Source organism: Gymnoscopelus braueri (genome assembly GCF_963280865.1).
Source record: "Gymnoscopelus braueri genome assembly, chromosome: 12".
Classification (NCBI taxonomy): Eukaryota; Metazoa; Chordata; class Actinopteri; order Myctophiformes; family Myctophidae; genus Gymnoscopelus; species Gymnoscopelus braueri.
The window spans coordinates 11,488,018-11,515,247 of NC_137614.1; the positions used below are offsets into that span (position 1 = coordinate 11,488,018).

Consider the following 27,230-nt stretch of genomic DNA (forward strand, 5'->3'; position numbering starts at 1 on the left):
GCAATGAAACGGCGATAATAGCCGCAAAAACCTAGGAAAGACTTTAGAGATCTGAGATCGGTGGGCTCCTTCCAATGCTTCACCACTTCCACCTTCTCCGGGTCTGTGGCGATTCCGGACTCGGAAACAATGTGGCCCACGTATTTCACTTGAGGTTGACAGAATTGGCATTTGTCAATTGAGATTTTCAGGCCTACTTCTTCGAGCCTATCTAGGACCTTGAGTAGACGCTGCTCATGCTCCTCGAGTGTTTTGCCAAAGACGATTATGTCGTCCAAGTACACAAGGACTTGAAGGAGGTGCATGTCTCCAACGGCTTTCTCCATTAAGCGTTGGAACGTTGCAGGAGCTCCAGTTATCCCTTGTGGCATGCGCTCAAATTCATAGAATCCAAGGGGACAAATGAAGGCTGTCTTCTCTTTATCCTCCTCAGTCATAGCTATCTGATAATAGCCACTCCTTAGATCCAATACAGAGAACCACTTGCTGCCTGTCAGTGCATCTAACGCATCATCGATGCGAGGCATTGTGTACTGGTCCGGTATGGTGCGACTGTTGAGGGTTCTATAGTCAATACAGAATCTGACCCGTCCGTTCTTTTTGCGGACAACCACAATGGGAGAGGCGTAGGGACTACGGGACTCCTTAACAATCCCTGTCTCTAGCAGCTGCTGTAGGTGGCGTCGGACATCGTCGATGTCTGCAGGAGCCAATCTGCGAGACCTTTCCCTGAATGGTCTGGGGTCATGTAGACGTATGTGGTGCTCCACCCCCTTTGCCAGGCCAACATCCCACTCTTGCAAGGAGAAGACATTTATTCTCTCAGCTAACTTCTGCCGAAGCCGGTTCTGCCACTCCTCAGAGATGGGTGAATCGCCGAAAGCAAACAGAGCTGGGTCTATTGCATCTGCTGGGACACTAGATGACTGGACTGGGGTAACTGCATCAACAGCATACATCTCTGCAACTACAGTGCCCACTGGTATTGAGGTTCGCTTTTGGGACTCATTATGAAGGAGCACTGTGAAGCAGTTGGCGTCTATGTCTGTACTCTGCAGCACACTGGGCTGTACTAGCACGGTAGCTGGTAGTGACTGTTCAGCGGGTGCATCAATCATCACTATGTCTCTTGACATGGGAGTCAGACTGTCTACTTTACAAGTGGCATAATACTTCTCTCCTGGGGGTATTGAGAGTGGACCAGGTCCTTGCCATTTCACTCGTCCAACAGCGTCATCCATTGCCTCGGATGGAGTGAGCTCAGCCTGCACTTGGACTGGTGCATACACTGGTTGAATTCTCATAGAGTGAACAATGGCTTCATCACCACTTTCTTTCAACAGCTCCCATAGTCTGTGAAACAGGAATGCGTTGGTGCCGACAATCACAGGGGCTTGATTGTAGTGCTCTGGCTCAGGACAGACCAAAGCTAAAACTACTATGGGCCCTTTGACACCTGTCATATTTTCTGGGAACTCCATCTCCACGACGGCATAGCCTTGATAAGGATACTCTGTGTTGGACAGACCCCAGAGGCCTAAACGAGAGATGGGGTTTACTGGGACCTCCTGCAAGTGTTCATTGAACCAACTCTCAAATATTATGGTCACGTTGGAACCACTGTCTAGGAGAGCGTTGCAGGTCAAGTCATTGACTTTGATTGGGTGAATCATTGACGGACCCACGAGACCCTCAGGCAGGCTGTCGTCTTCAGGGACTTCTACTTTGTGGACCCTGGCAACACACGGCTCTTCTGATGAGTCCTCTGGGTCCTCTTCTGGGTTCTCTTTTGTGTTGTCTTTCCCTGGTCGCACTAAGCGTATCAGCTTTTTGATAACTTTCTGAGAGTTCTCTGGGGCAGTGCACTTAGGCGCAATATGACCACTCTCTCCGCACCGGTAGCAGAAATAACCATCAGTCTCTTTGGGAGACTGTCGTTTGGTCGGACCAGGCTTATGGCCTGAAGCTGCCTTGTTCTTTCTGGACCAGGTCGTGGAGTCACGGTCTGCGGTAGGTGTCACTGACATAACACTCATCTTATTTTCTAGTGCTTTCACCTGTTGTCTAAGTGACTGTAGCTCACTGTGTGACTCAGGTTTTGGCTTACTCTTTTTCTTTGAACCACTTGGACGATCAGAGGGCTGGGGGCTTTGCTCATCCATCTGGTCTTCAGGTTCAAACTGACGAGACGACTCAGACTCTCTTTCTTTTGAAGCCTGCACTGTGCGCACATGCTGACGGCGCTTAGGTGCGGCTAGGCTTTCTCTAACAGAGTGACGGTCTTCCTCTTCACGGATCTCTTTCAGCAAGCTCAGAAAAGAAGGGGGGTCATCCTTCCGTTCCCTAACCTTCAGCTGAAGTAACAGGAGGTCAGAGGTCGAACCTCTAATAAGCTGCTCAACTCTGGCTTTGTTAGCGGTGCTAACTGGAAGGCCACCTCCTTGCACTACTTTGATAAGGGACCTCTCTAATCTTTGCAGAAATTCAGACAAACGCTCCTCAGGCTGCTGTCGGAGGGATCTGAACGCGAAGTAAAGGTCTTCACCTGACCCTGTCTCACCGAAGATGCTCTCTAAGGCCTCTATGTAATCCATGGGGCTAGCATCAGGATCAGTCATACGCACAGCTTGAATGATCTCTAAGGCGGGACCTCTGAGACTTTCAAGTATTCTTCGGCGTTTCTCTTTCTCTGAGCATTCGCCTTCCTCTACCATGAATTTGGCCTGCTCCAGCCAGAGGTCTAGGTATTCTTCTCCTGTGGGGGTGGGACTGACTCCGGAGAATGTCCTCAGACGTCTATAACCATGGCTGTCTGACAGTTTATTGGTTTTGCCCCATACATCACCCACTGCACGTATAATGGACTCAGTGTTGCTGGGCCCCGGTGCACTGGGGGTGCATAGTCTCTGGATATCCTCCATTGTTTTCCCCTCGTCCAGGAGGAGTTTGGTTAACTTCTCTGTGAACTCATCTGGACTGCCCGTAGCTTCTATGTAGTGCACCGTACTCCAAGCGCTCCCACCCGCTATTGGCATTATCTCTGGGGGAATTTTGGTGGGGTCTATTGCTTCGCGGCACTCACATAACACCATTAAGGATTGGAGTTGTGAACGAAATATTTTGCCCCTTACTTTGACTTTGCCCAAGGCTTTGACAGTCTCTACTGTTTCTTCTATATCATGTATTTGAGTGTCTTCTGGCACACCATATAATTAAGAGAGCTTTTCTCATGTCTAATCCCTCTCCCCTGCACCAATCAACTAAATCCGACTGTGTTGGACTGCTCGTTTGGCTGGTCATACTTGCAACGTGCTTAACTAAATTTTCACAAAGAGTTTTTAGGTTTTGGGACTATTCACTATTTATTCACTGCAATTAAAAGAACAACAATCTTTTACTTGCGTGTCACTTAGCTCAATTTATGTTGGTGATCAATCTCAGTGGTGCCTCCAATGTGTAACACCCGTCCCAGGTAGCTATGAGGATTCTTGTGTAGTAGTACTCTGGGCGGGGCCTGGGTTCGTTTTAATAAAATGGCGCGACTACCTGTAGTCTAACTTTTTAACTATTTTAATCTGTACTTATTTAATTTTAATTCAACTGGCTGGTGCCTCCAAATAAAGTTAGAATATAATGAAATTATACTCCTTTAAAGTATGTTTTTAACTTGTTTCCTGCTTTTAACTACTTTTTTAAACACGCATTAATCAACATGAATTATATTATTACCATACATGAATTATCTACGAGCTATGACACAACAAGGTTACTTTACCTTTAACTACCTAATGTAGGTAGGGGTATTTATTACACCAAAAAACAATAGTCTCTCAATGCAGCATAAAATAAAAGCATACAAGAATTGTGAATAAATGTGGATAAACAAATAACAGGTCACACACAATAATGGGCCCCACTCGCACTCACACACACACACCTGACTGCAACTCAATGTCCTTTTTAGTGACCCTAAATGAACACTCGTTGCAGGCCTGAGTTGTAGCTTGGGTGCGTTGAGGCCTACAAACGGTGGTGGCCGCTTCACTTGTTCACCAAGCAGAAAATAAAAATGCACGTGCACAGTACAGTACTCACTCACAAGTCCAGGTATAGGGTTAGAAGGGGAATGGTGAGGGGTTACCGCATGATGGGGGGAATGCAGCAAAGGGAACAGTGGCGATGACACACGATGAAACTCCAGAAGAAACAGCAGGAGGACAGTCACTCTTCAACAGGGCAAAGTCTTGAAGCTCACACTTGTCAGTATCCTAAAGCAAATATATCAGCTAAGTAACAAGTCCATATGCTATATCATGAAGAGATAGTTGTAGCTTGTCCTTAACCAATCATATAGAATGCCAAGCTATTGCATTTACAATACAATACATAGCCATTTGAATGTTGTGAAGGTGCTAATTGCTTATGGCGATTAACAAACACATTAACTGTTTCACTCCAACACTTTGGTTACAGCACAGAAACACTACAGGCATATATTTACCTCTTGTAGATCAACACAGTTCACACCACAGGATAACTTGTCGTCAACCAAGGTTACAAACTGGCATTTTCTTCACACAGGTCACACTGCACAAAATGTGACTTCTCACTCTGTCTGTCTCTGGTAGAATGACTGATTGTCTGATTTAGAAAACCTGTTCCCTAGTAGGCTGATTAAGTCATTTGAAACACCTGTTCCCTAGCAGGCTTGGAGAACCCACCCCTCCACCTGGGACTGGACTCTGATTGGCTGTCAATTAAGCACGAACAAATCAAAACAAAGGAAACTCAAGATTGACACATGATGCTAACAAGATAGGTTGTGAACCTACAGACATGTGCTGGGCCATGTACATTTCAAACAAACTATGCCCTTTTGCACTGATTACAGGGTTTTAACTCAAAGGACTGGGGATTAGTTTCCTATTTTAATACATGGCATTCTTCCATATATATTTTACCCTATTAAACCATATGACGTTAGACTTTTTAGAATAATGTTTTAAATGTTTTAACCCATTTATTAATTGCATGAATTTAAGCCTATAGTCTAAATGAATTATGAGATTAGTTTTTAGACTGGGCTACATATTAAGTATATGAACCAAAACAGTCAACAAGTTTCTTTTAAGCAATGATCAAAAATAACAAATGTACATTCATGACTAACTTCTGAATGTGGTTCACATTTGTCATGTTGTTGCCATCAGGTGGAAACTTTGTATGTACAAAACCATTTATTTTGTATTATTCTAAAATCCTTTTAAAATAGTAAAAAATAGCAGATCCATAAGCTCACAACATGTCGCATTGCGACAAGTTGTGAGCTTATGGATCTGCTATTTTCATCAGTTTTTGCAACACTCTTGTATGATGAAGTAGGGCATTCATTTACCAAACATTTTGGAGATACAAGGTGGGGGGGGGGGGGGGGGGGGAGTAAAACTGGTTAGAAACCAACATGTTTTGACAGAAGCTGTGTCCCAATTCAGGGGCTCAGCTGCACACTTCGAAGGGTGTATTTGAAGGCTACGGTCAGCCTTTGGAATGTACAGGCACAGCTCATGAATTGGGACACAAAGTCTCTCACAGAAGGGGAGAGAGAGAGAGGCCTCATGCAGGCCTGTAACCTGTTGGTTCCTGTTCCATCTTCTCAGCTGGGGAGATGAGTTGCCTATAGTGAGACTGCTATAGTCTCTGGCTCTCAAGAAACAAATGGGTTTTGTTAGGGGAGGTGCCCGAGCAGCCAGACCACAAGTGAGACAAGAAAGTAAGCACGCTACCTTATTTTAAGAAATGAACTAAACACACCCCTACTTGCATTTCCTGAGTAGAAATACCTAACCATAACACTTCAACCATAACTGCATTGTACTGTACATGCTTCACCAGCATTGCACTATGCACGCTCCATGGAAAATGAGGTTTATCAAGGCCTTCAGCATCATATGTAAGTTTTTAGGAAGTTAACTATTTTGGTTTTAAGTTATAGCCTAATTTATATCACAGCCAAATTATATTTGATTTGAATTGAGTAAGTTCTATATGTTTTCAATGAAACTTAAATTAATATACACGTAAATTCCATTCTAGCATGTGTGAAGAGTACTTTTTAGGGCGTTTGTTCATTTTTATGTTCATTTTCCCGGTCTCACCTGCAATGGTATTTGGTCTTGACTTGGTCTCGGACCAAGAGGACTCAGGGTTGTTTTCCACTCATTTCTCTAAAGTTGGTTATTGCAGCTTCAAGAGATGTAAGGGTAGCTATATTATTGAATTAATGACATAATTACTTGAATAATTAATTAATTACTTAAGTAATTTGTGCACATATTTTGCTTATAGGCTTAAGGCTTTACATGTCAAATATGTTTACACAAGTATTTTTTGTCTAATGTATTTACACATTTGAATACACATTATATATGTAGAAGGCATAATTTTCTGATTATTGATAGAAAAAGTAAGGCTTTATACCAAATTCTGAGCTTTTCCAAAGTCAAATCAGTCATATATATATATATATATATATATATATATATATATATACAGTATATACATATATATATACATACACATCTCTCATATTTATAGAATTGTCGAAACTGTACGCTAATTATGAATTCTGCTTCCTTTTTTCAACAGTGCTAGCTGCTCTTTGTACAGCCCAGGATGCTGATGAAAATGGTACGGTCTGATTCTATTACACTGTTTAAAATTAAATAACCTTGTATTTTAATGTTTCAGATAGCAATGATTTTTTAAAGCAATCGTTAATGTAGCATTCAGAAAACTGTCTTGCCTGCCACATTTTGAAGGGACACACCACCCACCTAGACAAGTACCCAAAAACAGATACAGGTCCCTGAGATGATAAAAATAATAAAGACAGATGTTCAAATGTACCAAACCTGGTGGCGTAGTGGAGGTACAAACTGCGCATTATGCATAAGGATATTCACTTCTAGTGTGCACAATAAAAAAAAATCTTAGTGTTTTACCAATATCATTATTTTCTGAATATCTGAAACGGTTTCAATACTCATTTACTGCACTATGGAGAGCAGCCATGTCTCTCTCACGCAAAATATGGTTCAGATTACAGGGAAGATTGGGGGGTCTGACCACACCTAATTAACCACATGAATCCATGCATCCTGATTCTGGCCCGTTCTCTTCGCTTGCCCGTGTATGAGTAACATTACCAGAATGCACCGGTTGTTTGTTGAGCATCACACCTAATGTTATAGTAGTCTAATAGAAAAAATAACCTTATATTCAATGAAATCTTTTACATAGCAGAATAAAAAGGAAAATCTTAAGAACGCAGGACAAAAAGATACAAAATAAGAATAAAAGAAGTCTGCACAGACAGCTGGTGCTCCGATTAAACTTTAATGTGAGACTCACAACGTTTCAACCAACGAATGGTCTTCCTCTGAGGAAGACCATTCGTTGGTCCAAGCGTTGTGGGCAGCAGTTGTCTGTGTGGACATCTTTTATCTTTTACATAGCAGCCAACCATATGTTTCTCTCTTCTGTATAATGGAAAAGATAGAAGTCATTCCTCCTAGCTACAAAATGTACTAAAAAGTTATAAAAATTCAACATCTAAAATGTACTCACTGTAAATAGCAAAAAATATGCATATATATAGCAAAACATATGAAGCGCAAGTGTTGTGAGAAAGTGTGAGTTTTTGTGCATCTGTGTGCGTGTGTGGGGCTAGGCATTGCCAGGAAGCCCATAAGAGGAAGGATAATATGATGCAGCACAACAGTCTGCATCCTCATGCTAGATTGCGTATGAGATGGGAGATAAGGCCTTATCTCCCATGTCATTTACAGTTAATGAGAAACACAATTACACGCTAGTTGTGACTCCTAAATTAATAAAGTAACTAGCTATTACATTAATAATAAAAGTATAATAAAAATAAAAATATATATATAATAATATATATTAAAGTAAACTAATAATAACTGAGCTTGGACTGTTAGTGATTGAGAGACAAATAAAAGAGTGGTCTTTCTTTTGGATTCAAACCGGGGCAGCAGCCACTGTTGAAGAAGCATATAATTCAAGTTCCTGAATTCAACTAACTCTGCCCAAACTTATGGGCGCGTTGACACCAGCAGGACTATTTGGTTGGTGGTTTCATGTTGTTTTCTGATGTGAACAGTGGTTAGAAAAGATGATCTCTTCTTCTTTGGGACTGCTTTAGCCAATGTTAGCGGAATCTGAGGAGCGTAGCGGTGATGAGCAAGAACAGTGAACACCCGTCAGGCAGGGTGTTTGAGTTGGGTTGCCACGTGACATGACCCATATCCCACACAGAAACTGTATGCATAAGAAACTAGTTGACAATTTGAGCAATACGAGTTGTTTCAGATCATTTCTTTGCACAAGGCGCTGTTCCTTTACAGAACTGTTTCTCAACCGGTGGTCCACGAGCCACTAGTGGTCAAAGGAGGTACAATATAAAATATATTTAAACAGGATAATATTTCATAAGTCAATCAAATTTTTATAAAAAAAAACAACAACAAATAGGTAGCTTGGGTAAAGGCTTGAAAATAAATAATGACTGTTGAGGTCTTGGGGACGCATTGTGAGCTTGTGCACTGTGGTGCACCTAATTATAAATCCAGCTTTAAGATCATTAATGTTAAATATTACTTAACACAATGAAATTAAATGCCTTCTGGGTGAGGTGGAGTTGTCCTTGAGCATTGTTTGAAATATGCTAGTGGTCCAGAGCTCAAAGAAGGTTGTGAACCACTGTTGTACGACATGGGCAACCTTCACATTTATTTGGCAAAATTAGAGTATCTTTTCCAGACACCAGTACACCACTGAGCACAGGCATTAATATAAGCACTGTTATACAGTGTTTCTAATGGTGCTTGGGTGGAGCAGTGGTAATGTAAACAGCAGAGACTCAATAGGCATAATTCTTAAAAGGGGGGAAAAAAGAGAAAAGAATACAGTGTTTTCTAATCGAGTGTTCCTGAAGAGAGTAGGAGCCAACACAGTGATTATGGGAGCATCTCTTATCAAGATTCAAGTATGGTGTTACACACTGGCACTATTGCTGTAACCTTAAGCTTGAACGAAATGCAATCTGATGTCTAAAAATATGTGAAATCAATGACATGTACCTGGTTGCTATTTGATCAATGAATCAATCAAATGTAAACAGCATGACCAAAAATATAGCCATGGTTCCTACTACAGTTTGACAATGAAACAATATTATAACATAACATAACATAACATACAGATACAACTCTAATGCTCCTATACTGATATGCTACTACTTCATTGAATATATATTTTCAACTTCCTAGTAATAATAATCATACAGTTCTTCTGCAGCATTGTTAAAGACAAAACATGTAAGAAACAATAATGAATATGGACTTAAAGTGTTTCATGAATTTCTGTACCGAGTTTCATATTTAACTTACAATTGTACAATTATATAATCTAATTTGATAAAATTGCAGACCTACCAACGCCATCTCTGGAGCAACAGACCCAGTGGTCAGATGTGTTTCCCTTTGAGAAAGTGGAGATGAGCTGTGGAGTTCAGGGGAGTTCTGACTGGACCTTCACCTGGTACAGAGATGGACTTGAAGACTCAACTGTGTCCCTCGGTCCTGAAGGTTCAACTGTCACTGTCTCCCCTCCATCAGGCACTACTGGAAAGTACTCCTGCAAAGGTCATCACAAGACCGAACACGGGAATACCACTAGATATAGTAACGTAGCTGACATAAAAGTGTATGGTAAGTTCCTTTGTATGTTTAAAAAAGATATATATAAAAATCACATTATCATTTAAATCTCTATGTAGGTATTAGGTAATGAAATTTGTATGGACATAAAATTCCCCTTCTTCTCCATTTTGTATTAGCAAACAAGCCCCAGCCCAGAGTGACGCTCTCTCCAGTTTCAAAAGAAATATACATTGGAGAGCCTGTTTCATTCAGCTGCATGGTTGATAAGTCCTCTGGATGGGAATACTTGTGGTACAAAGATGGAACAGAGGTTCACACAACCAGCACTTACACTATAACATCTCCAGAGCCATCTAACCGTGGACAATACTGGTGTCGAGCCAAACGAGGAAAGGAACCGTTCTATGCAGAGAAGAGTGAAACAAGAATTCTGCAATTATCTGGTAAGGACTTTTTTTTGTATTACTCACCCAGCCCAGGAGACATCACCTTTAATGTCAAACTCTTGTTTTGTTATGAAAATCTACCGGTATTTGCTGCAAACTTCCAGATCCTCCTAAGTCATCTCTGGAGGTCCAGACCCAGTGGTTAGATGTGTTCCCTACTGAGAGAATAGAGAATATAATGTGTTTTTCAAACTTCCTAGTAATAATAATCATACAGTTCTTCTGCAGCATTGTTAAATACAAAACCTGTAAGAAACAATAATGAATATGGACTTAAAGTGTTTCATACATTTCTGTACTGAGTTTCATATTTAACTTACAATTGTACGATTATATAATCTAATTTGATAAAATTGCAGACCCACCAACGCCATCTCTGGAGCGACAGACCCAGTGGTCAGATGTGTTTCCCTCTGAGAAAGTGGAGATGAGCTGTGGAGTTCAGGGGAGTTCTGACTGGACTTTTACCTGGTACAGAGATGGACAGAAACTCAGTGAAGACTCGGGTGTGTCCCTGGATGCAGAGGGAATGTCACTCACCATCCTCTCAGCCACACAATCACATGCAGGACTCTACAACTGTAAAAGTCACCATAAAACCAGGAAAATCATCTCTGGACCCAGCAACTCAGCTGATATCACAGTTCATCGTGAGTTTCTAACAATTATATATTACATATTTTAATTGATCTCAGCAAGACGGAAAAATGCCATTAATGGTAGCTTATTTTAATTGACTATATTGTATTATTAAATTAGATATGTGACAGTATGCTTACTGTAATATCAGTGCAGCAGAAATATTTGTTACTTCTTACAGTCACACATTATGTTGCTATTCCACTGAATACAAAGTATGTTTTTGCAGTTTGCTGTCAAAGACCATACATGTTGTATATTAATTATGCAGTACAGGCCCATTAGATAGTTACATTGAGTATCTTTAGTAGTGATTTTACTCATGTGATACACTTTTATGTAATGAGTTTAGTGGTAAAATGATGGGATGTTGTACTTTTTGATTTAGAAAACAAACCCAAGTCAACATTAAGCAAGGATCCTGGCTTTGATCAGATGTATGTTGGAGAGTCAGTGACCTTCAGCTGTGAAGTTGCTGTGTCCTCTGGATGGGAATACATTTGGTACAGAGATGGAACAGAGTTTCACACATCCAGCACTTATACTATAACATCTCCAATGTCGTCTGACAGCGGACAATACTGGTGTCGAGCCAAACGAGGAAAGGAACCGTTTTACACCAATCAAAGTAAAACAAAAATTCTGCAATTATCTGGTAAGGACCTTTTTGTATTACTCACCCAGCCCAGGAGTCACCTTAAATGTCAAACTATTTAAGATGTGTTATGAAAATCTACTGGTATATGCTACAAACTTCCAGATCCTCCTAAGCCATCTCTGAAGGTACATACCAAGTGGTTGGATGTGTTCCCTACTGAGAGAATAACGATGAGCTGTGGAGTTCAGGGGAGTTCTGACTGGACTTTTACCTGGTACAGAGATGGACAGAAAGTCAGTGCAGACTCAAGTGTGTCCATGGGTGCAGAGGGAATGTCACTCACCATCCTCTCAGCCACACAATCACATGCAGGACTCTACCACTGTAAAGTTCACCATAAAACCAGGAAAATCAGCTCTGGAGCAAGCAACTCTGCTGATATCACAGTTCATCGTGAGTTTCTAACAATTATATTACATATTTTAGCAAGATGGAAAAATTACATTAATGGTAGTATATTTTAATAGATTATATTATATTATCAAATTGGATATGTGACAGTATGCTTACTGTAATTGTAATATCAGTGTAGCAGAAATAGTTCTTACTTCTTAAAGTCACATTATGTTGCTTTTATGTCACACTTTTATGTAATGAGTTTAGTGGTAATGTGATGGGATGTTGTACTTTCTGATTTAGAAAACAAGCCCAAGTCAACATTAAGCAAGGATCCTGGCGTTGATCAGATATATGTTGGAGAGTCAGTGACCTTCAGCTGTGAAGTTGATGTGTCCTCTGGATGGGAATATATGTGGTTCAAAGATGGAAAACTCCTCAATTCTAACTCCAGTAAATCCAGTTACACCATCAGCTCTCCTGCTCCCTCTGATGGTGGAATATATACATGCAAGGCAAGAAGAGGCAAAAATGGATTATTTGCAGAGGACAGCAAGACAGTATCTCTTAATATTTTTGGTAAGAAGCAATTTTTTTCTAATCTTTTCTAAAATATCAGCTTTAAGACCTATGTTATAAATAGTATTAGGATCTGTGGTTGACAGTTAATCACCATTTTATTACAACAGTCTAATAGTCATTTTAACTTGTTCATTTATGATTACTATTACCCGGAAGCAGTCACAATACTTATTTGTGACAACACAAAATAAATATGTATTATATTTTCAAATTTAGCTAACAAGCCAAAACCCTTGATGATTCAAAATACAAGTGTTGAGGAGCAAAGCTCCTCCTGATTTCTTATTTCATATTATAATGATCTTCCACAGCAATGTTAAAGATAAAACCTATAATAAACAATACATTTGGCCTTAAAATGTGTTTCATACATCTTGGTAATGAGTTTAATATTTAATGTAATAACAATTGCAAAATTATTAATCTAATTTGATAAAATTGCAGACCCACCAACACCATCTATGGAGGTACAGACCCAGTGGAAGGATATGTTCCTCACTGAGAGAATAGAGATGAGCTGTGGAGTTCAGGGGAGTTCTGACTGGACTTTTACCTGGTACAGAGATGGAAACAAACTCAGTGGAGGCTCAGCTGTGTCCCTGGATGCAGAGGGAACGTCATTCACCATCCTCTCAGACACACAATCACATGCAGGACTCTACACCTGTAAAAGTCACCATAAAACAAGGAAAATCAGCTCTGGACCCAGCAACTCTGCTGATATCACAGTTCATCGTGAGTTTCTAACAATTATATAACAGGTTATTTTAGAAAAATCTAAAAGATTGATTAATTAGTGCCTATGTTCTATTATTATCTGATATGAGACAGTACACTTAGTGCAATGTTCGTGCAGCAAAAGAGCAAGTTCTTTCCATTTCTGATTACTATTATATTGCACAAACACTAACAATACTGCCACCACTCCAGTGACACTACAAAATAAACATTTATTTTCCTTTTCTGATTTAGCTAATAAGCCAAAACCCTTGATGACTCAATATCCAAGTGTTGAGAAGATGTACATTGGAGAGCGAGTGTTCTTTGATTGTAAAGTTGACGTTTCCACTGGCTGGGAGTATCTATGGTACAAAGATGGAACACCAATCAAACAATCAAACAGTAGAAATAGTTATAACATCAGCTCAGCTACTTCATCAGACAGTGGTAAATATAAGTGCATGGCCAAAAGAGGCACAACAGCATTCAATACAGACTACAGTGAGGTTCACACTCTACAGATATCTGGTGAGCCAAAGAAAAAGTACTAATCTGTCTTTTTTTAATACATATATTTTTGTGTATCATATACATTGACACAATCTAATGGCACTGCCTCTCATAATCTATAATGTTAATATGTTGTTTGAATGAAACAGCTTAATAATGTATACTTTTTAGCTATTCCTGTTCCAGCTCTGAAGCGAATGACTCCATGGTCAGATGTGTTTCCCACTGAGACTGTGGAGTTGAGCTGTGGGGTTCCAGACAGCTCTGACTGGACCTATACATGGTACAGAAATAGAACACAGATGCAGTTGGATAAATCTTCATCCCTGGACTCAGATAGAGCTACTCTTTCCATCCACTCTGTCTCAGCCATACATGCTGGAGAATATGAGTGTATGGGACGACATAAGAGCAGATCTGTCAGCACTAGAAATAGTTCTGGATCTGTTCTCACAGTCTATGGTGAGATGTTTTATACACTATTGTTACCTCATTCAAGGGATAGTTGTCTCCTATAGACAACGGGGGGAAACATGCATAAGAGACAAAGAGCTAGCTGGCCATTTTAGAAAAAAAAGGGGAAATTGAAAATCTTCTCCAATGTGATGAGGAAACTTAAAAGTGTCAAAGTATCCCTTTAATCTGATGAATGATTAAAATGTCATGAGTGTGCAATGTAATTTAAACATTACCATAATTTGCATAACCTACCCTCAGATGAGATGCCCAAAGCTGTACTGAAGCAAGAACCAGAGTTCAATGTGATGTACATTGGAGAATCTGTGAACTTCATCTGTGAAGTTACGGTCTCCTCTGGATGGGAGTATCAGTGGTACAAAGATAAATCACAACCATTAACTTCTGGACACAGTCATTCCATCAGCTCTGTTGCTGCAACAAACAAGGGGGGGTATCAATGCCAAGCAACAAGAGGCAGAGAATTTCACACAGAATTTTCAGAGACCCGTAACCTTGACATTCAAAGTAAGCATAATAACCTTTTCCTTCTTTAAATGCATCTGCAAGCATGCAGCTGTTGGAACGAGTTCACCTCCTTTTCCAACTGTGTCTGTAGTGCGTCCGTGGGCCGTCATGACCTTGTTAACTGGCTGGTCAGAAGTCTTCTCCACTGATAGCCTGGTGCTCAGATGTGAGGTGAAGGGAAGCCAAGTTGAGTGGAACTACACATGGTATGATATTCGTGGAAGTATACCACATGCATGTTTTATATTATGTTATGTACATTCCCCATCATCTCTTAAAACATTCTAAAACACCAAAACGTACAGGTTCAGAGAAGGAAAGAGTCTGGCTCCCTCTGGAACACTCACAGTCACGCCCCAGGATGACCCTGATCAGAGCCAGTACACCTGTCAAGGTATCCGCTTTGAACGGCCCTCTTACTCCACCCGCAGTGAAGCTTTCAAGACCAAGAACCTCCGTGAGAAACGTTTAAATAATTCTTTGTCGTAGGACTGTTGGCTGTTGCTCACCAAAAATAACTTATGTTATGGATTTTACTTTCTGTGAAGACCAGAATCACAATAATTGACAAAGAAATTATATAAGTTATCATACTGATTTGTTTCTCTCACTTTCTTTCTGTGTCTCTCTCCCGTCTTTATAGTTCTGAAGAGAAGGGTGCTTCTCTCCATCTCTGGTTGTCTCTTCTTTGGAATTCTCTGTGTCTTCATCGGATGCATCGCTCTAAGACTGACCCGCAAGCCAGGTTTTGATTTATCCTGTTCAGAATCTCTCTGTATATGTCTTCTGTGTTAAAGTGTCAATAAACAATTTCTACAAGCTCTGAATCTGGGAGTTAGAGGTCAAACAATATCAGTTACTAACCGCCATCCCAGATCCCTACCCTTACCAAATGCATGCCAACAATTATTAAACTTTATAACTAAAGTTAACAATCTTTGAATAGCTAAACATAAACATAACCATGTACTACTATGAATCAAGACTATTATCATTGCTATTCTAAACCACTAACAGGCTTGGCTCTGCCTGTTGATACAGTGCATTGTGGATTACAAAATAAAAACAAAAACTATGGGGATAAATGTAACAATACATGATATCATTACAGCTTAATTTAACATAAACAAAAGGTGTCACTGAAAACCAACTTTGAGAAATGAGAAAATGGCAAAGCAAGAAGCTTTGCCATTTGTGGAAGCAGCGAGGTGACACTTTATTGTATTTTTTTAACTCTCACACAGAGAAGAAGCCAGAAGGGCCCAACCTTTTTCTCACCATGGCTCAGCTGAAGACACGTGATGGTATGTACTGTATTTTTACAGACTTCACCAGGGGTTTGTGGTTTGTGCGTTTCTGCATGTAATGATATACAGTTCCAATAGGTTTCGATTTGTAGACGCTCTACTGTACAAGCTTACGATGCCGCACAATGTGACGTATTTCAGATCTGCTATTTATTCTATTTAAGAAATATATTGAAAACTCTTGACAAGACTTTGACAAATTTGCCCAAAATAGGGACACCAGGTTAATGTGCTTAATATACATTTTTAATCAAATTGTAAATTTTTATATAATCAAACATAAATATCAAACACACTGTATCAGACATTCTACATTTCCTAAAAGGAAATGCACGTATTAAATTCAGCGTGACAAGGAACCAGGATAAAACATATCCCCACTGGCAATAAAAATGAATGACCAGAGGCGGGATATCAAAACGGAGGCATGGAATCCACTGGGGTTTCGAATCAGGCCATGGCTTTAGCATTTCATATGTATTTTCTTAGAAATGTTTGGATTCTTGTCCCATATGCTACAGATGCCCCTTGCCCATTGGACGACTATGACCGTGTCACTGAGGTTGCACTGACTGCTTCAAATAACGGTATTACTTTTAAGATAATAGATGATATATGGATTATTTGATAAGCTAAAGGCCTCTAGGTTAAATGTAGGGTAAGTGATTTTTTAAACAGAGCATTACAGTATATACTGATAGTAATCATTGCTATAGTGTGTTTGTTCAGTAAAAGGAGTCTCCCCGTGTCTCCAACTCTTTAATAAAAAATAAAATACATTTTCAGGTGGGTTGCCAAATTTCAGGAGAGGTTACCCATTTATCAGCTTCGATCTTTTAGTGTTACAGTTCCAATTGTGTGTGCTTCTTTCTTTGTGTCATCACTTCCCATTTCAGTTGTTCATCCTGTATGAGTTCTCTCTCCCGATTGGATAAAATTGCTATCCTGACCTGAAAATGCTTTTTCTGTTTACTAAAGAGGTTGAGAGACAGGGAGACCTCTGTTACTGAACAAACATGCTATATCAATGAGTACCATCAGAATATAGAGCCATTTAACACATTTTGTTTGTTATTTGTTCAGATGTGAAAGTGTGTTTGTGTGCAATTTTCTTTTTAACAATTTGACCTGCAGAGATGGATGACAATGAAGCAATTTGCAGTGAATCAACACAGCTCCCCATACCTTCCCCATACAACCAAGGTACTACAACCATTACGTTTTCTCTGATGTCTCTGATCACATTTCTATATTCTGTGTATAGTCTTTTATCACTAGAGGCATGATATCATTGATCTATATCTCCCTTTCTCTCTCTAGCTGTGACATCTGAGATCCTTGATACGGAAGATGAAAATGGAGGGCTTATGTCATTCAAGCAGTTAGGATAATATATCCTCACACATCCCAAAACATCAAAATATATTATATTTGGATCACTGAAGTCTGGATCATTTCCCATAAAAATATAAATAAGTGTAACAACTGCCTATTGTCTAGATCACGGGTGAAACTTGAAACACACAGCGTTGAATTATATTAAAACTGCATGACTTTGGTAGACACAAAATGCATATCAACTTTGAATTGGTCAACTAATTTATCTCTTGCCAGATGTCTTAAATACACCACTTTATAGGTCACTGACGAGACACCATTATGTTAAATATATATGGTCTCAAGGCAGACTCTTTCACAATTATAAACATATGATTTTTACCATTTGAGTACATCGTTACCTGCATCAGTGTAATGCAGGTATGGACTAAAATTGTAAATATTAATTGCCAATAATTGGAATTGAGTCAAATTAATTTGCTTCAAAATCTGCTATCTTTTATGTCTTTTTGATTTCTTTGGGGGGGGGGTTGTTTTGTTTTCCTTTGATGCGGTGTGATATGTTTATCCATGTCAGAGAAGCCATACAGTATGCACTGTGGAGCACTGACTATTTGCCTAAAGTATAAAATACAAAATAATAAACATTTTTGAGTGTTCTTTCGTCTTGTGTTGTTGAATTGTGACATACTATTTGACTGCAAAAGCTGAAGACACTATGTTTAGTGGTTCAGTCAATGGGATTATATTTTCCTCTGAGAGCACATGCAGATAAGACATAAGCAGAACAGAATACCAGAATGTTCCAGACAATCGTTTAGATAAATAACTTTAGACTGACTTCCACAATGCATGCAGACCTGAAGTAATACCTGGCTGGGCGATATTGAGTAAATGAAATGCATAATGCATTTCACAATATCGAAATCAAGTCACAATATATTTGAACGAATACCTCAATATTGGGAAGGCAAAGGTCCCAGGTTCAATTCCAGCCCTCAGCAATGTGTCAAAGTGTCAAACTGAGCAAGACACTTCCTGAGCGCTTCACACCAACAGCTGCTCACTGCTCCTAGGATGGGTAAAGGGCAGAGGACAAATGTCACGTATGTGTAAATATATTGCGACAAAAAACACCCCAAGGAGTGGGCACAAAATTATTATGCTATGATGATAATTGATTGTATTATTGAATTGATATTTTAGGGATGACTGCTCATGCTTTCAGCAGATAATTACTCAAAACATTTCTGAGAAACAAAAAAGCTTGATTCAAAAATAACAAGTTTTGGGGGCGACAGCCCTATACGTTTTTACAAACCTTTTCTCTCGCTCTATCCTCTATCACATGATGAATTGCACACAGGTCTGAGGTGTCATTCCTTTTTTAAGATATATTGGGGGACTTTTTCTGCCTTTATTTATAGTTTAGTAGAGATGGACAGGAAACAGGTAGAGATGGACATGCAGCAAAGACCGCCGGGAACGGGACTCGAACCCGCAATGCGCTGTCAGGCTATATTGGAGCCAAAGTGCCCGGACCGCTAGGCCAACAGTGAGGTGTCATTCCTGAGACTACACTGGCATTTTCTGTTCAGATATTAGCTGTGTACATCTTGTCCTACACACCATTACTTTTCAGTTTCATCTACAATTGACTGTCAACTTGTGTAGCCATAATGTCAATGACATTACTTACTTTGTCACGTGAAGGACACACAAAGCAACTCTGGGGCAGCAAAAGCTTGACAGCCTTAAAGCAGGAACTTGTGTTTTAGTTTAGTCTAACGTGGTTAAAATGGAGTTTAGAGTTCAATGGGCTTATAGGAGCGGGCGTGTCTGATTAAATGAATATATACAAATATCTAAATATTGAATCAAGCCACTTAAAAACTGTCTGGGCCCGGGTGCAAGTATTAGATGTTAAAATGACCCTAAAAGTGTTTTGAACTGAAATTTAAGGAAACAAACTGGAATAGAAAACTTCTTTACAAAAAAACACTCATTCATTGATATAATTTTGATGATAATGGCACAACTAAAGATTGGGCATGGGGGCTACTGTTTTTGACAGATCTTGGTACACATACTGTATATAATTAGTATATGAACCAAAGCAGTCAACACGTTTATTTTAAGCAATGATCAGAAACAGAAACAGAAATAACAAAATAACAGGCATGACCAACTTCTGAATGTGGTTCACATGTGTCATATTGTTGCCGTCCGGTGGACACCTTGTATGTCCAAAGCCATTGCTTTGTTATTATTTTTAAAACCTTTTAAAATAGTGACAATAGCAGATCTACAAGCTCACATGTCGCATTGCGGCACGTGGTGAGCTTATAGATCTGCTATTTTGACTACTTTTGTGCAACACTCTTGTGTGATGAAGTAGGGAATTAATTTACCAAAACTTTGGAGATACAAGGTTTCTGCCTGACAGCGACGATATGCAAGTGACAGTGAAGGCCGTACAGCAGGCATGTTTATTCCAGGGGGAAAGGCCAGGGAGGCTTTTGACACTCTTCTGGGTCTTTATACCCAAACAATTCTGAGCATGTCCGTAGTCAAAACAGTCATTAAAATATAATCAGAAAAAAATATTTTAGATCTAAACACGGTCTCCTGTTATAGTAAAATGTATCTATGTATTTGTATTTTACTTCACTTCTTTCAAAAACAGAATTGGTTAGAAACACGCGGTCTCCGTCTTCACTTTAGATAATAAAAAGGAACTTCTAAAGTACTCATATTTATAGAATTGCAGAAACTGTACGCTAATTATGAATTCTGCATCCTTTTTTTCAACAGTGCTAGCTGCTCTTTGTACAGCCCAGGATGTTGATGAAAATGGTATGGTCTGATTCTATTACACTGTTTGGGCCGACAGTGAAGGCCGTACAGCAGGCATGTTTATTCCAGGGGGAAAGGCCAGGGAGGTTAGGGGCAAATATGGAAGGATATGGAAGGCTCATGGCTGGTGAATGGGTGTTGCTCCGCGGCAGGGTGTACTTCAGGCAGAAGGCTGGGTTACGTGGCTGGCTAGCAGGCTAGCTGGGTAGCAAGGTGGTGCTGTACAGTACCAGTTAGCCTACTTAAACTTCAAAATCAGGGGGGGAAGGGATAATTTTTTTTGACAGAAGCTGTGTCCCAATTCAGGGGCTCAGCTGCACACTTTGAAGGGTGCATTGGAAGGCTAGTTTTACGGTCAGCCTTTGGAGTGCACAGGCACAGCTCATGAATTGGGACACAGCTAGAGTCTCTCACTGAAGGGGAGAGAGAGATGCCCCATGCAGGCCTGTAACCTGTTGGTTCCTGCTCCATCTTCTCAGCTGGGGTGATGAGTTGCCTATAGTGAGACTGCTATAGTCTCTGGCTCTCAAGAAACACATGGGTTTTGTTAGGGGAGGTGCCAGAGCAGCCAGACCACAAGTGAGATAAGAAAGAAGGTAGGCATTTCCCGAGCAGACATGCCTTTCAACACTTTAACCATAACTGCATCGCACATGCGTCACCAGCATTGCACTTTGCACGCTCCATGGAAAATGAGGTTTAACAAGGCCTTCAGCATCATATGTAAGTTAACTATTTTGGTTATACGTTATAGCCTAATTCATTTCACAGCCAAATTATATTTTCTTTTAATTGTGTAATTTCTATATGTTTTCAATTAAACTTAAATTAATATACACAGTAAATTCCATTCTAGCATGTGTGAAGAGTACTTTTTAGGGTGTTTGTTAATTTTGATGGTCTCTGTCTTGACCCGTCCTCACCTGCAATTGAAATTTGGTCTTGACTTGGTCTCGGACCAAGAGGACTCAGGGTTGTTTTCCACTAATTTCTCCAAAGTTGGTTATTGCAGCTTTAAGAGATGTAAGGGTAGCTGTATTATTGAATTAATGACATAATTACTTGTATAATTAATTAATGACTTGATTGATTTGCGCATACACATATTTTGCTTATAGGCTAAGGCTTTACATGGCAAATATGTTTACAGAAGTAATTTTCTTTATTGCAAACTGTAATAGATTACCTGTTCATGTTTCGACTAATCATCATTGTAACTGATCTATGACGCAATGTTTCATATATGTGCTATGTGTACTGTTGTAGTTGTTGTTGTTGTGTTATCGTTGTTTGTTTTTTGTCTTGTTTCTTGTTTTGTTTGTTTTGTCTGGTTGTTGTTGTCAGATTTGTCTGTAAAAAATATTTTGTCTTTCTGTATGAAGTGTATTGTGTAATTTGAGGACCCCCTCGAAAACGAGATGTTTCATCTCAAGGGGTTGCTCCTAATAAAGAAATTTCAGACAATACAAGTGGTGTAATGTATTTACACATTTTAATACACATTATATGTAGACGGCATCATTTCCCGATTATTGGTAGCATAAGGCTTTTGACACTCTTCTGGGTCTTTATACCCAAAGAATTCTGAGCATTTCCAAAGTCAAAACAGTCAGTAAAATATAATCAGAAAAAAATATTTTAGATCTAAACACGGTCTCCTGTTATAGTAAAATGTATCTATGTATTTGTATTTGACTTCACTTCTTTCAAAAACAGAAGTGGTTAGAAACACGCGGTCTCCGTCTTCACTTTAGATAATAAAAAGTAACTTCTAAAGTACTCATATATTTATAGATTTGCCGAAACTGTACGCTAATTATGAATTCTGCATCCTTTTTTTCAACAGTGCTAGCTGCTCTTTGTACAGCCCAGGATGCTGATGAAAATGGTATGGTCTGATTCTATTACACTGTTTAAAATTAAATGACCTTGTAATTTAATGTTTCAGATAATGATTTTTAATAGCAATCATTGATGTAAGATTCAGAAAACTGTCTTGCCCGCCATATTTTGACACAACATCCATGTATAGTAAAACGGATACAGGCCCCTTAGACAATAAAAACATTACAAATAAAGACAGATGTTCAAATGAACCAAACCTCCCTCAGCAAAAACTATTTTTCTTTTTTTTTAAGTTAGATCAAGTTGTTAACTTAAACGTTTGTAAAGGGCAGATATGCAACTGTGCTAAAGGACAGACTACTACTGCTTTATCACAAACATTTTGCACAGTTATATACGGGAGTGTACCTCAAAACTATCTTTAACCCCAAGCCTAACCCTAAACTGATGGAACATACTGTAGGGCATGAAGGAGCACATAGGCATGATCCTGAGGATTAGAAGTGAGGGCAAGGGAGGGATCAAATCCATTCAACCACTTAAACCCCATAATTATTACGCTTTGTTGGAGGTCAACTAGCAGAAGTAGCCGATCTACAAGCTCATAACGCTCATAATAGCTGGGCAGGGGCGTACCAGTCATATGAGAACTGTGTTCCAAAAATAAACAAATCAGCTGGCCGATTTTTCCAGGTATTGTATTGTATGTGACTCTGTGTCGTTTGTGATATTGAGTTACATTTGATAACGTCTGTGTTTGGAGAAAAACAAATATCCGATATCCATAGTATGAGTAAAATCCCCGGGGTTGGTTTGTTTATTTTTGGAACACAGTTCTTATATGAAGTGATCTAAGATTTGCCTACGGGACTTCCAATACAAAAAATAACTGTGACCCAGGGGTAGTGGGAGTGACGTCAGGACAACCTTGTATTTTATGGGATCTTTTACATAGCAGAATAAAAAGGAAAATCCATATGAACGTTGGTGCAGGACAAAAAGATATGTAATAAGAATAAAAGAATCCGCGCAGACAGCTGGTGCTCCAAGTAAACTTTAATGTTCCACCCACAACGTTTCGACCAACGAATGGTCTTCCTCAGAGGAAGAACATTCGTTGGTTGAAACGGTGTGAGTCTCACATTAAAGTTTACTTGGAGCACCAGCTGTCTGTGTGGACATCTTTTATCTTTTACATAGCAGCCAACCATATGTTTCTCTCTTCTGATTTAATGGAAAAGATAGAGGTAATTCCTCCTAGCTTAGGCTTTTGAGTGCCATCTCATCCGTTCATTCTGGTATTGAGACCAGTACAGGATCTCACTTGGAACGAGATGATGTTGAATGTGGATTCAACAAATTATGTACATTAGACTATTTTTAAAGTAAGAACAAAAGTTGGGTGGTCTATGCCATTGTTAGTCAGACAAAGATGCTGTATGGTTGGAACACAATTCTGCTTTCCTGTTTGCCATATAGTGTCTTTGGTTCAGTATTGTGTGGGTCTGTGTTTGAGCAGAAATTATGATCTGTAGGCTACATATTAGTCTTGAATTTATAGCTCACAGTATTAATTTAAAAAAAAAAATGCTCCTCGGAGCACAGGTCTCCGCCAGTACTGTTCCTGATTAATCCTGTCTTACATATTTATATTACATATTGTCACGTGTCACTTGACCAATGTTAGCTTGGCTGAGACGGGGGGACACACGGAAGGACAAGAACGAAAACATACTCTCCACCTCTGGCGGAGACAAACATACAAAATACAAAAAACATAAAAAGTGACCAAAAGTCAACATAACATCTTATATCTATAGCAAAACATACTGTATGAAGTGCAAATGTTGTGAGAAAGTATGTGTGTTTGTGCGTGCGTATACGTGTGTGTGCGTATGCGTACGTACATGCGTATACGTGTGCGTGTGCGTGTGCGCGTGTGCGTGTGTGTGTGGGGCATCATTGCCAGAGAGAAAGTCTGGACTAGAAGAGGAAGGATAACATGATGCAGCATTACTGTAACTGCATCATCATGCTAGATTGCGTAAAAGGCCTTATCTCCCATGTCATTTACAGTTAATTAGCGTCACAATTACACGCTAGTTGTGACTCCTGAATTAATAAAGTAAATAACCTTATACATCAATAATAAAAGTATTAATAAAGGCAAACAGAATATTAACTGAGCTGGACTGTTATTGATTGAGTGACAAATGAAAGGGTGGTCTTTCTGGTGCAGCTCGAGACCCAAAAGAGAAATTTGATTACTTCCAGTGACTCGAACTAGTGAAAATAGCAGATCGGCTCATTTTCACTACTTCTTAAACATTTGTTTTCGAAGTTATTACATTTTTGGCATTTATTTAGAGAATCATTTTTGAAAAATGTCAGAATTTATTTTTAATTCATGAACATGTTAGCTTTTTTGGGGGGGGGAAATATATATATATATATTTCTTTTAATAATTAAAAACAAAATGTAGGAAATGAAAAAAACAAAGGGGATATTTACTCACGACCCATAAAAATGGACCCGTGACCCACTGTTTGGGAACCACTGTTCTAGTGTATTCAAACAGAAGCAGCAGCCACTGTTGAAGTGAACTAGCCTACCTCAAGTTCCTGAATTCAACCACACTGTAATTTAGTCCAATCATATCTTACAAAACACATGGTGTTTTCTGGTTAGAAACAGCGGTTAGAAAAGAGTGCTTATTCTTATCTGGACCTATTTAATCTACTATCAGCACTAAACTGCTCTTGATAGTTCCCATGACTAGGCTAAATGCAGGGGAGATCGAGCCTTTGCTGCTGCAGCCCCTATAGGCTCTGGAATAGCCTGACCTTTACCATTAGAAGTGTCCAGTCTATTGAGGCTTTTAAGTCTCTTCTTAAGACTCATTTCTTTTTCTTTTCAATGGCCTTTGATCACACCTGATCACCCCTGAGGTTATTGTCTTTTGAATTCCAATCGGGCTTCAGAACATCCCACTCCACTGACACATGCCTACTGTATTTGACCGACTACATCAAACGTGAGGTAGACTCGGGCAAATACTGTGGCATGGTCATGCTGGACCTCCAAAAGGCGTTTGACACTGTAAATGTAACTGTGTTGTTTTACATTCTTTTGCCTAATAAAAATTTCAATCAATTCAATCAATCAAAAGTCTCCGCCAGGCCGAAAGGCATGGCGCGAGAGTATGTTTTATCCCCTGTCCGTCCGTCTGTGTGTGTGTCCTGTCCGTGTGTTACCAGCTAATCTCCGGCACCGTTGGCCCGCTCGCTGCGAAACTGTGCGCACACACTCCCTCGATGCCAATTCAGAACATCTGCCCCAAATGTTTCACATGGGCCTGTTATAGCGCCACCAGGAGGCCGATTTGTGCAAAACCCATTTTTTGACATTACTCCTACAGATTTTATCCAAGCGTCATGCAAATTGGTACACAGTATCTCTATAGTCATGTGATCAACCCGAATCTGTCCGATTTCCCATATACCATCCTGATTGGCTAAGGTTGGCTTCCAAAGTTTGCAGGATTGGTCCGTTTTCAACAAAATGGCTCAAATCATGAACGCAGCTTGCAATTTCCGTGAAATTTCACACGCACATTCCCACTAGGCCGAGGAAGAAATGCCACCCATTTCACATTGGCCTGTTATAGCGCCACCAGCAGGTCTAATTTAGCAAAACAAATTTTTGGAACAAAATGCCTCAAATCATGAATGCAGTGTCCGATTGCCGTGAAAGGCCTAAGAAGAAATGGCACCCTTTTCACATTGGCCTATTATAGCGCCACCAGGAGGCCACAACAACGTACCTGACCTGGCGGAGACCTGTGCTCCGAGGAGCACTTTTTCTAGTTGTACTTATTTAACTTTAATTGTGTATCTGATGCTACACATGTGTGTGGGTGCACATGCATAATGTTTTTCTTGATGCTTAGATTTTACTGTCCGATTGTTTAACATGTGCTCTATAAATAAAGCTTGATTTGATAAATTGAACAGAGCGGGCATAAGTGAGAGCAGTGAACACTTCAGGCAGAGCGTTTGCGCTGGGTTGCCAGGTGTCATCACACACATCCCACACAGAAGCTGAAAAAAAAGAAGAAAAAAAAATGTGTTGTTTCACAATGAAATTGCAAGATTAAGGGAAGAAAGTATCATTCGGGACAGAAGAAGAAAAAACTAGAAAAAGTGCTCCTCGGAGCACAGGTACGTTATTGTGGCCTCCTGGTGGCGCTATAATAGGCCAATGTGAAAAGGGTGCCATTTCTTCTTTCACGGCAATCGGACACTGCATTCATGATTTGAGGCATTTTGTTCCAAAAATTAGTTTTGCTAAATTAGACCTGCTGGTGGCGCTATAACAGGCCAATGTGAAATGGGTGGCATTTCTTCCTCGGCCTAGTGGGAATGTGCGTGTGAAATGTCATGGAAATCGCATGCTGCGTTCATGATTTGAGGCATTTTGTTCAAAAAGGACCAATCCTGCAAAATTTGGAAGCCAACCTTGGCCAATCAGGATGGAATATGGGAAATCGGACAGATCCCGGTTGATCACATGACTATAGAGATACTGTGTACCAATTTGCATGATGTTTGGATAAAATCTGTAGGAGTAATGTCAAAGAATTTGTTTTGCACAAATCGGCCTCCTGGTGGCGCTATAACAGGCCCATGTGAAAAATTTGGGGCAGAGGTTCTGAATTGGCATCCAGGGGTAAAACATACTCTCTCGCCATGCCTTTCGGCCTGGCGGAGACAATAATAATCATGATCATCATCATACTTATTTTGTTATTCCATAGCGATATTAAAAACACAACCTTTAAGAAATACTAATGAATGTGTCTTTAAAATGTATTTCATGAATTTCTGTAATGAGTTCAATATCCAATTTACTAGCCATTGTAAAATTATGCATGAATCTTTGTGAGTAGTTTAATATCTAATTTACTTTTCTTTTTTTTACAATTGTAAAATGATTTAATCTATTCTTTGCAGATCCACCAACGCCATCTCTAAAGGTGCAGACCAAGTGGTTGGATGTGTTTCCCACTGAGAAAATAGAGATGAGCTGTGGAGTTCAGGGGAGTTCTGACTGGACTTTTACCTGGTACAGAGATGGAAATGGAATCTACGAAGACTACGTGTCCCTCGGTCCTGAAGGTTCAACTGTCACTGTCACCCCTCCATCACAGACATATACTGGAAATTACTCCTGCAAAGGTCATCACAAGAACAAACATAGGCGTAT

The 27,230-nt window shown here is 39.7% G+C and overlaps 1 protein-coding gene across 1 annotated transcript in view; it reads left to right on the forward strand.

Moving 5' to 3' along the window:
• Positions 1-5,884: 5,884 nt before the first annotated feature.
• Positions 5,885-27,230, forward strand: part of LOC308097173 (Fc receptor-like protein 5) — a 29,423-nt gene continuing 8,077 nt past the window's right edge. Inside the window, exons 1-11 of the mRNA XM_080444816.1 lie at positions 5,885-5,950; positions 6,646-6,687; positions 9,510-9,791; positions 9,920-10,186; positions 10,549-10,839; positions 11,217-11,483; positions 11,589-11,879; positions 12,126-12,401; positions 12,849-13,139; positions 13,377-13,652; positions 13,806-14,096. Of these exons, the coding sequence (XP_080300942.1) occupies positions 5,902-5,950; positions 6,646-6,687; positions 9,510-9,791; positions 9,920-10,186; positions 10,549-10,839; positions 11,217-11,483; positions 11,589-11,879; positions 12,126-12,401; positions 12,849-13,139; positions 13,377-13,652; positions 13,806-14,096 (2,623 nt within the window). The 5' untranslated portion in view covers positions 5,885-5,901. The remainder of the gene's footprint in view (positions 5,951-6,645; positions 6,688-9,509; positions 9,792-9,919; positions 10,187-10,548; positions 10,840-11,216; positions 11,484-11,588; positions 11,880-12,125; positions 12,402-12,848; positions 13,140-13,376; positions 13,653-13,805; positions 14,097-27,230) is intronic.